Raw genomic sequence first — 9,871 nt, forward strand, 5'->3', positions numbered from 1 at the left:
ATTTCAGGTCCAATTTTCTCTTCCAAAATTCTAAAATAACATAATCTGACCCTTTTTACGTCATTGATTAAAAGTAGTTCATGATCCAGGTCAATTTAGGGTTTTCTGTCTTTTTCTTCTGCCTCAGATTCTGTATCATTTGTAGTTTAATATGTTTTTGAGTTGCAAACAACTTTTGAGCTAAAGTTGGCATCTTTTTCTCTGCGGATTTTACCCTAAAAGTTCCATTTGTTTCTCAGTTGGCAAATTCGTAATTTTGTTGGATTGTTTTAGTTACGCTTATGGCGTCTGAAAGTGGTCCGTAAGTACTGATAAGTGATGTTCTGATCCTATTTCTCTGAAATCTTTCGTTTGCCCACCCGAAAACCTTGATGAAAACAGAGGCAGATGCTTCCTTATTTATTGGGTTCAACTTCTGAACCCAGTAATTTCGACACAGAACATAAATATAAGTGGAAAAGTATTATAATTACAACAAATATTTAATTAGGAATCTATTATTACAAAAGTGCAATGAATTCAATAGTAAGAACTTAAATGATGAACCTATCATATCTAAATTCTGGAGCTGCCTCTTGATACAAATATTATGGCCAAGAGGGAAAAGGTTATAATGTAATATGGTTTAACTACCCTAAAGCTAGGTCATCTCTGTACAATCTCTTGTAGGGCCCTATTCAGTTGTGTTCATTATTGTAGTAGCAGCTATATGTATCATCTCTCTTCATTTGTCCCTGTAAGGGTTTCATGAACTGGAGTTCCAGGTTCTGGTGTAGAAAACCCTTCTTCTGCATGGGATGCTCCTAGGCTGTCGGAAATTCTGATTTCTGGGCTTTGCGAACCAAGATGGAGCAATATATCAGGGGAAGCTGCACTTGCTGCAAAAGGTGTAGCCGTTTGGCTCTCATTGCCTTCTGGCGTTTCTGACTTAGAATTAGAGTTATCTTTCTCTTCATCAAAGACTTTAGCTATTGTAGAAAGCTTTTGCCATATTGAATCATCAGTGTCTAAGATTTCTTTATTCTGATAAAGGAAGATGAGGAAGAATATGAGAAGAGCGGAACCAGCTGATACACCAGCTATGAGGAAAAGGCCCTTAAAACTATCTAGCGTGAGGCTGTCCGATGTTATAGCCATTCCATCTTTCTCTGGGCAATCTGTTTCATTCCCAAACCATTTCTGTATTATGTTATTCATAAACTCTCCCTCCATCACCTTTAGGACTCCTCTCGAGACGTCAGGTACCAATGGAGATCCTTTTGGAAATGCCTGCAAGAAGTTATGGAGAAAAAAAATGGATTAGATCTTTGAAACTACAATCCTGTCTAAAAATGTAAAAGCATTCCAAAACACCACTGGAGTGCGAGAATCTTACGAATCCAAAGCCGGCAGCCTTGTAAGTTGGACCGACCATAATGTACTTCCTGCAGTACTTGTTGAGGAAAAGTCTCAGATAAGGTAGTTCATCAACAATTGCACCAACTCCTCCATTTTTACTTCCTCTTGAGAGGGCATCATTGTACTCTTCCAAAGTACTATAACTCTTAAACTTGGAGCTATCAAAATTCATGCGCTTCAAGACATCTTTGACAAAGGAACCTTCTTGGTACCCAACATATTCTCCATTTGTTATGAGATCATTAAGGTTTGTTATAGTAGGTTGGAGCTGTTGCACTGTTAACATAGATGTTAAGTTGGCTGTATAACTTGATGTCAGCACCAGCACCACAAAAACCCACACAATAATCACGAATCTTGTTAAGTTGCTTGTTACCCTCTCTCCTGCAGCAACCATCCATATCATTTGTTGAGAAACAAGGAGAATGTAAAGGTTTCATATGTACCGTGCTTTAAGTAAGAGACTTACTGTGTGCAAAAACAAGAGTTGAGAAGGAAAACCAGAATATCATCCCAACTTGTTTGTGTTTGGGTCCTCGAAACTCTTTGTTTACACGATGCTCGAGTACCCAAATCACAAAACCAATGAAGACGAAGAATGCTCCAGTTGTTATCCAAAGTTCGGTCTTTAGAGGTTTCAAGAAAATCCAAGCATTCTTCCTCTCATCATCCCTTACTGGCACTACTGCAGAAATACCCGACTCCGTGAAAGGTAATGTGAAATCCACATACTTGGATCGGTTCGCTAAAATGGTGACATCACCTATAACTGCATCATATTCCTGGTTCAAGCAAACAATGTTTATTGCATTAATTATGGTGGGTCAAAAATCTGAAAGTAGATAAGAAAGTCCCAGAGAGAGCATGTGAGTAAGGTATTCAACCAAAGACGTTAATTCAAACAAGGATTATATATTACCTTGGAAGAGATCTTGTAAATAAGATCATCATAGTCTGGAAGAGTTAGGGTATCTGGTATTCGAAATGGAATAAGTTCGTAAGGGACAGCAAATGGCAAAGATTGGATGACTTCTTTGAAGACATCTGCACAGAAACCAGTTGCAGTTACTGCTTGTGTTTTTGAATCTATTTCCACTTTGATGAATTGCTCCAAGCCTCCTTTGACAGGAACTCCAACCCTTAACTTCTTCCCACTTGTGGGCATCTCCCAGCCTCTCGGAACAATAGTCGATTCACCCGGCCAAATGATGGTACCTAGTTGCTTATTATTACTCTTAGCTGTTTTCCCATTCATAGTCAGTTTATATGAAATTCCATCACTCTCTGTCCAGAATCCAATGCTTCTCTCTCCTTTCCCAATTATGTTCACAATCTGATATGGGGATGGCTGCAATTCTCCATCAATGATACGGAAATCACCACTTAGTCCTCTTTTTAGGGATGTGTTTTGCAGAGTGTCAATGAGCAAAGATCCCAATTCTGAGGTACCAAGTGCATCTAAGTCCGATAAGTTCTCTTTAGCGTCTGGTTTCTTGACTTCTGGGATGGCAGTTGCGCCCACATTTTGTACTGCTTTTGCTAAGACGGTAATGCTATCATATGCCCATAGCCCGTAAACATTGAGTTCAACTTGGTCCATGTTTGGATACTCTTGACGAAATCTCTCTCTCCATCTCTTGGTGAAATTGTTAAGCTCATGTGATCTTGGAAAGTAAGGCTTTACACCAAGAACACCTTGCATTGATGACTCAATCACTGAAGGATCTACCGAGTCCAGAACACTTGTTAGCACATCTGTGATGATCCACGCATATCCCTTCCTCATCATCCCGGCTTCTTTGGCCTTGAGGAAAAGGCGTGAGGCAAGGGATGGTAACAAGTGCACGACGAAGACCCTGGTCTGCATTGTATTCATTTTGTGTAGCTCCCTGAGGATTTGATCATCATTGGCTGAAGGAGAAATAACACTTCTATAGGAGACTAAAGTGCTGGTTTCCAGTAAGGCATCAGTCAAATATGGAACTATCCCGGTTCCATAGGGGCTATCCTCATAGATGATTACAATCTCCCTCCAATCATAGTTTTTAACAATTGCTGCTATGGCTTTAGTCTGGCTGGAAGAAGGAAGTGCTGCTCTGATGAAGTAGGGATTTTCCTTGACTGAAAGTGAAGGACTTGTTGCTGGAGAAATAATAGGAACCTTTACTCTGTTCCCTAGGTCAATCACAAAATCAGTTTGTGTAGACATTTGTGGCCCAAAGATAGCATGTACTTGGATATCCTTTAGCAAGTATATGGCTGCATATACACAATCAGACTATAAGAATTTGTCTGAACATCCCTTTCAAAATAGGAAAACCAAAGGGAAATTAGAAAATTTTCGACAAAGGAGAATATTTTGTGCAAATATGGCATGAATATATCAAATAGAGTAAGAAATTCTTAGTTTAACAGAATATATCGTGGAGCTAGATTTACCAGCTGATGCTGCTTCAACATCATCTTTCTTGGAATCCCTGAAGTAAGGGACTATCCTAATGGCACTGCGATTAGCGGCATGGTAATCTTCAAGAGCTAGCAAGATACATGTGTGCATTACTTTTGCTACAGTTGTTTCCATATCAAGAATTATGCCTACATCCACCTGCTTTACAGCATTAGTTCCATCTTCACCACTTATAGGCATTATGTATTGGAAAAAGCTAATGATGGAGACAAGTTGAATCAAAAGAATTAGGAAGTGGCATCTTGGATTTTGCATTTCGAAAAATCTGTAAGTCCCAGAGTTAGACAAGAGGGGTTGCTCTGATGGTAAGCAACCTCCACTTCCAACTGAGAGGTTGTGAGTTCGAGTCTCCCCAAGAGCAAGGTGGGAAGTTCTTGGAGGAAGGATGCTGGGGGTCTATTTGGAAACAGCCTCTCTATCCCAGGGTAGGGGTAAGGTCTGCGTACACACTACCCTCCCCAAACCCCACTAAGTGGGATTATACTGGGTTGTTGTTGTAAGTCCCAGAGTTTGGAAAACAGTTGTGCTTATGCAAGCAACCACTTTTCAAAGATGTGTCTAAAGCTCTCTCAAAATGGGTTGCTCTGAATATGGCTTCAGAATCAGGCAAGTTCATCTAATAACACCAAATCCCATAAACGTAGAAAGAAAAGTCAAAGGTAAATCAATGTTTTCAATGAAGAATTGAGTGAGGACTTTTCAACATTCTACACCACAAGCAAGTGTGCTTCCTCCTCAATTTGACCAAATAAAAAACTGACTAAATAAACACACTGACAAAATTGGTTTGGTTGAACTTTGTGTGGTGCTTATTCCCCAATCCCAATTTCTTTTGTATTCATCTGATGCCAACTATCTAGAGGATATTGCAAAAGACGGAGGGCATTGTGTCGAGCTAGCTCAGTTGCAAATTCGACGAATTACCCCATAGAAGAAATCAGTGTGTCTCATTTGTAATCTTCTAAGGCGACTGCTATACCTATATTTAGGATGTGTTTCGCATGAAGGAAAACATTTTTGCACAATATGTTTGGAAAATATTTTCCTTATGAACTTATTTTACTCCAATTGGAGGAAAATGACTTTCATACAAAAATGAACAAAAATATTTTCCAAAACTCTCTTCTTTCAGCCTTCTCCACCCCCACCCCAATTCACACCCTCGTCACTCCGCCCCCCTAACCCCTGACCACACACCCCGGCTCACCATCCAACCCCCCTCCCTGGCAAACCTCCCTTTCCCCAACCAACCCCCCTTGACGCACCACCCACTCCTCTCTCGGCCCCTTCCCCTGCCCACCCCTATCCCCACTCCCTCACTATTTCGTTTCCTATAGTGTTGCCGAGATGATATATTTTCCTTAAAAAGAAAAAAATTGCTAACTAATCAAACACCAGAAAATAAGTAAGAAATACTTATTTTTGTATGAAAATATTTTCTAGAAACTTTTTTCCGTGGCAAACATTTTCCTTCGTACCACACCTTTGTCTCTTAAATATTCTATGCGGTTTCAGTTTAGACTTGGTCAATAGTAACTTGCTTGCGCACAAAACAACCAAATACATAACGTCATGCATGGAATGGAATGATGATGCAGTTAGATGTCAGAAGTGTCCATTGGGTTTTGGAGATGATTATGTAGAGTTCAAAGTCATTGGCTAACTGTAATTGATTGGGAAGTTTCCTATGATGTTGAAGTGAACGTATTACTGCTTATATATGTGTTACAATTTCTTAATTTTAGAGGAGGTACGTGTAATTCTTGACTATTCAACTTTCGAGCTTGTGGGTCAAATTTTCAATTCCTCTACTTCTGTCAATTCAACAGTCAATGTCTTCTGTTTCCCGATTGCAAGCCAGATTTAACAAACCACCAAATTCAAGAGCTGATATTAGAATACTATTGTTCTTCTCTGAATCTCCTCTGCCGTATTTGTTAGTCCAGTATTTGGAGCCAAAGAAACGCAAAAGGAAAAATAAAAGAGCACCGTCTTTGGTCTATGACCCTCTCTTTGAATGGCGTCTATCAGTGTATATTGATTGCTATTTTCCCCACAAACAAGAGTTGAAGGAAATCCCTCTCTGTTTTGCCCTTTTTATCTTTAGCTCTCTGTAATTGCTACCTTTTTCCATCCCTAATTCTGAGAAATTTTCCATCCCTAATTCTAAGAAAAAACAGAGGAGAAAAAAACACATACCTGAGTTTTTTCCATATCACTACTTATCCATCATGCGACCTCCATCAGCCGCCGCCTCTTCCTCATCCATGGCGGCACCACCCTCCTCCTCCGAGCTCATGCGCGTCAATCGCATTGGCAGCGGCTTCGGGAGTTCGGTGTACAAGGTCCAACACAGGCCCACCAGTGAACTTTACGCGCTCAAGGAGATCTCCTGTATCCACGAGAACTCCATCCGCGTCCAGATGTTCCGGGAGATCGAAATTCTCCTGGATGTAAATAACCCTAACGTCGTGAAATGCCATGACGTGCTTGATCACAACGGGGAAATCCAAATCCTCCTCGAGTACATGGATAACGGCTCTCTAGAAGGGATTCACATCCCTTACGAGCCCGTCCTTTCTGATTTAACCCGCCAGGTTCTTTCCGGACTCTTCTACCTCCACAGCCGCAACATTGTGCACAGAGATATCAAACCCTCCAACATTTTAATAAACTCTATGCACGAGGTGAAGATTGCAGACTTTGGAATTTCGGGATTTTTGGAGCAAACCATGGATTTGTCAGTGGGAAGTATCAGTTACATGAGTCCCGAGAGAATCAACACGGACCTAAATACAGGCCAGCAGAATATATATATATATCGATATGCAGAGGATATATGGGGTTTGGGATTAAGCATCCTGGAACTTTACTTGGGAAAGTTTCCATTTTCTGGTAGGAATTGGTGGAGTGTTATGACGGCCATTTGTATGTCGCAGCCGCCAGAGGCGCCGTCTACTGCTTCTCCGGAGTTCCGGGACTTCATAGCTTCCTGTTTGCAAAGGGATCCTTCTAGAAGGTGGACGGTGGAGCAGCTGTTGCGCCATTCTTTTATAACTCAGTATGAACTGAAAGTGGAAACTATGGATTACCCTAGCCAACTTATACGTTGATGACATTCGTAGCACTTGGTTAATTTTTTCCAAAGGATGGCGATCGGTAAACAGGTGATTTTTAGTAGTGGGCGTCGTCTCTTGGATTTGTTTTATTTTTGGTAATGGCTTTGCTGGCGATGATTGTAAAAGGATTAATTGCATGTGTAATAAAGTTTCTCTAACCTTGTGATTAATGAAGAGAAGAGTTTGAGTAGATTTAGTTGCACGTTCTTAAGATAAAATAGTTAGCTGTGGGCAGTTTTTAGTAGGGACAGTTCCGTTCACTCTTAATCCTGGTGTAATTATATATGATTAATAAACTCCTCGGTTCTTTAATTTCCTTCTTTGGGCTGGGGTTAATAGTAACTGTGGTAGTAATGTAAACATAAGCTTTAATTCATACCAGTATCTTGAACATGATAATCTTATATATAATTGTGAAAGAAAACATACCTGAAGCGGAAGTCATTATCATGAAGCGGAAGCGTTAATTGGTAAATTGGTTTCTACCTCTTAGCCGTAACCTTACGTTACCACAACCATCAGTGATGGAATTGTATATAGGAAAGGTGGTAACCCTAATTGGTGGAGGGAGGACCAATTTATAGAGATTTAGATATAATCTGGTACGTCCATCAAGTAACCAATCAGATGGACGAGATTGATCATTAATTAAATACTCCTTCCTTTCCAATTTATGTGAATATGTTTGACTGGGCACGGAGTTTAAGAAAAAATGAAGACCTTTTGAATTTGTGGTCCTAAACAAGTCAAAAAGGGGTGTGTGGTTATAAAAACTTCTCATTAAGGGTAATTGGAAGTTTAAGCTAAATTGTTTTCAAATTTAGAAAGAAGTCATTCTTTTTGGAACAGACCAAAAAGAAAATAGGTTCACATAAACTGGAGCGGAGGTGTAGCAATTGCTACGTTGAAGACAAGGAAATTAAGGAGAAAGTAAAAAATTAACAAAAGGGGAAATATGTCATGTATTTTCAGTACCCAATTCTTGTACAATTATTGCCCTAAATAGTGGAATATGACAGCTGCATCCCTTTTGGAAATATCTAGACAAAGCAATTAGACTAAAACACGTGTCCCTTGAGTCAGCTAGCTAATTTGGGGACTTAGACAACTAATTGAAAATAGACAAACTTCTGGACTAAAAATGTAAAGACTAAAAGAAATAATTAAAGTTGCGAAATGTATAATTTCGTAACATTCCATTCCCCTTCGGAACATTACTCGTTGCCGGTGGGTTGTCGATCAAACTTAGGAAATAGGGAGCGCAGAAAGGAGTAGTCTTCCCAGGTGGCCCCTTCTTTAGGCAAATTAGCCCATTGTACTAAAACTTGAACGACTGCTTTATTCCCTTTTTTGACCATGCGTCGTTCTACGATTGCCACCGGTTCTATCGAGACTTGACCTTTATTGCTGCAACAGGGAGGATCAACTGAGGGCAACATATTTGAACCAACTTGTTTCTTCAATTGCGACACATGGAGGACATGATGTATTTTTGATTTTGCCCGAAGTTCGAGTTCATAGGCCACCGGTCCAACTTTTCTAATGACTCTGTAGGGTCCAAAATACTTAGCCGCCAATTTCAGATTTTTGCAAATGGCCACAGACGTTTGGAGGTAAGGTTGAAGCTTGAGGAACACCATATCTCCAATTTCAAATTTCCGATCACTTCTTTTCTTATCGGCAAATTGCTTCATCCTATTTTGTGCCTTCTGGAGGTTATCACGCAGTACCTTGCTCATGAGTTGTCTTTCTTTTAGCAACTGATCCATAGTCTCTAATTTTGTCTGTGACACTAGCTCAAAGGTTGAATGGTGACATGCCAATTGCTAAATGGTGGCTAGTGTTATACCAAAATTCCGCTAATGGAATCCATCTGCTCCAATCCTTGGGTTTGTGCCCAGTCATATAGCGTAAATATGTCTCCAAACATCTATATAACCTCTCTGATTGGCCATCCGATTGTGGATGGTATGCTGTGCTGAGTTTCTGCTGGATTTGTAATCCTTTGAGCAATTATTTCCAGAAATTACTGACAAAAAGTGGGTCTCTATCAGATATCACTGAGCAAGGAGTGTCGTGCAATTTAAAAACATTATCCAAGAATAATTGAGCTACTTGAGCTGCATTGAAAGGGTGAGATAATGCTAAGAAATGTGCATATTTGGTGAATTTATCGATGACTACCAGAATGGTGTCTTTCCCATGTGACTTTGGAAGGCCTTCGATGAAATCCATTGTCAAATGCTCCCATGCTTTGGAGGTAATGGGGAGTGGTTGTAATAGTCCGGGGTAAGAAACATTTTCCCCTTTGTCCCTTTGGCAAATCGCGCAAGCCTTCACCTTTTCCTTGACATCCTTCAATAATGAAGGCCAGTAAAAAATTGATCTTAGTCTCAGTTGAGTGGAAAGAATACCAGAATGTCCCCCCAAGGATTGGCATGCATTTCTTCAATAAGTCTCTCCCTGAGATGCCCATTACTTCCAACCCATACTTGTCCATTTTTCGAAGAATTCCCTGTTGATAAGTGGTTTCTGGTACTGTGGCTACATCTAAGCTCAGTTGTTCAATGAGCTGTTAGACCACTGGGTCATTGTTGTAACTCCCCACAATTTCTTCAACCCATTTAAGTTGTGTTACAGAGAGTCCATGGCATTCTCCTAAATTTTCATGTTTGCGGGACAAGGCATCTGCCACTGCATTATCTGTACCTTTCCTATAGTGGACTTCATAATCAAGACCCATCAATTTTGTGATACCTTTGTGTCGTAAGGCTGTTGTTATCTTCTGGTCACGAAGGTATTTCAGGCTGAAATGGTCAGTGAGGATGATGAATTTATTCGACTGTAGATAGTGTCTCCATTTTTCCACTGCCATCAAAAGCGCAAC

The 9,871-nt window shown here is 40.2% G+C and overlaps 2 protein-coding genes across 2 annotated transcripts; one reads left to right on the forward strand and one right to left on the reverse strand.

Moving 5' to 3' along the window:
- Positions 1–428: 428 nt before the first annotated feature.
- LOC109211089 (glutamate receptor 2.8-like) lies at positions 429–4,286 on the reverse strand. The gene is made up of 5 exons (XM_019374589.1): positions 3,838–4,286; positions 2,318–3,657; positions 1,868–2,180; positions 1,376–1,782; positions 429–1,269 (listed from the first exon to the last, which is right to left on the reverse strand). Exons 1-5 carry the CDS (start codon positions 4,118–4,120, stop codon positions 715–717), a joined length of 2,898 nt encoding a protein of 965 aa, XP_019230134.1. The 5' UTR covers positions 4,121–4,286; the 3' UTR covers positions 429–714.
- Positions 4,287–4,941: 655 nt separating this feature from the next.
- On the forward strand, positions 4,942–7,296 carry LOC109211090 (mitogen-activated protein kinase kinase 5-like). The gene has a single exon (XM_019374591.1). The coding sequence runs from the start codon at positions 6,097–6,099 to the stop codon at positions 6,976–6,978; it is 882 nt and encodes a 293-aa protein (XP_019230136.1). The 5' UTR covers positions 4,942–6,096; the 3' UTR covers positions 6,979–7,296.
- Positions 7,297–9,871: the final 2,575 nt, after the last annotated feature.

The sequence above is a fragment of the Nicotiana attenuata genome, unplaced genomic scaffold (genome assembly GCF_001879085.1).
Source record: "Nicotiana attenuata strain UT unplaced genomic scaffold, NIATTr2, whole genome shotgun sequence".
Taxonomy (NCBI): Eukaryota; Viridiplantae; Streptophyta; class Magnoliopsida; order Solanales; family Solanaceae; genus Nicotiana; species Nicotiana attenuata.

Bases quoted from the DNA above. Each gene is read 5' to 3' on its own strand.
- LOC109211089 (XM_019374589.1), bottom strand. From the start codon at position 4,120: ATGCAAAATCCAAGATGCCACTTCCTAATTCTTTTGATTCAACTTGTC. The intron at 3,658-3,837 runs GTAAATCTAGCT...GTGTATATGCAG, and splicing joins TGTTGAAGCAGCATCAGCTG to CCATATACTTGCTAAAGGAT. The intron at 1,270-1,375 runs GTAAGATTCTCG...AACTTCTTGCAG, and splicing joins AGGCTGCCGGCTTTGGATTC to GCATTTCCAAAAGGATCTCC.
- LOC109211090 (XM_019374591.1), top strand. From the start codon at position 6,097: ATGCGACCTCCATCAGCCGCCGCCTCTTCCTCATCCATGGCGGCACCA.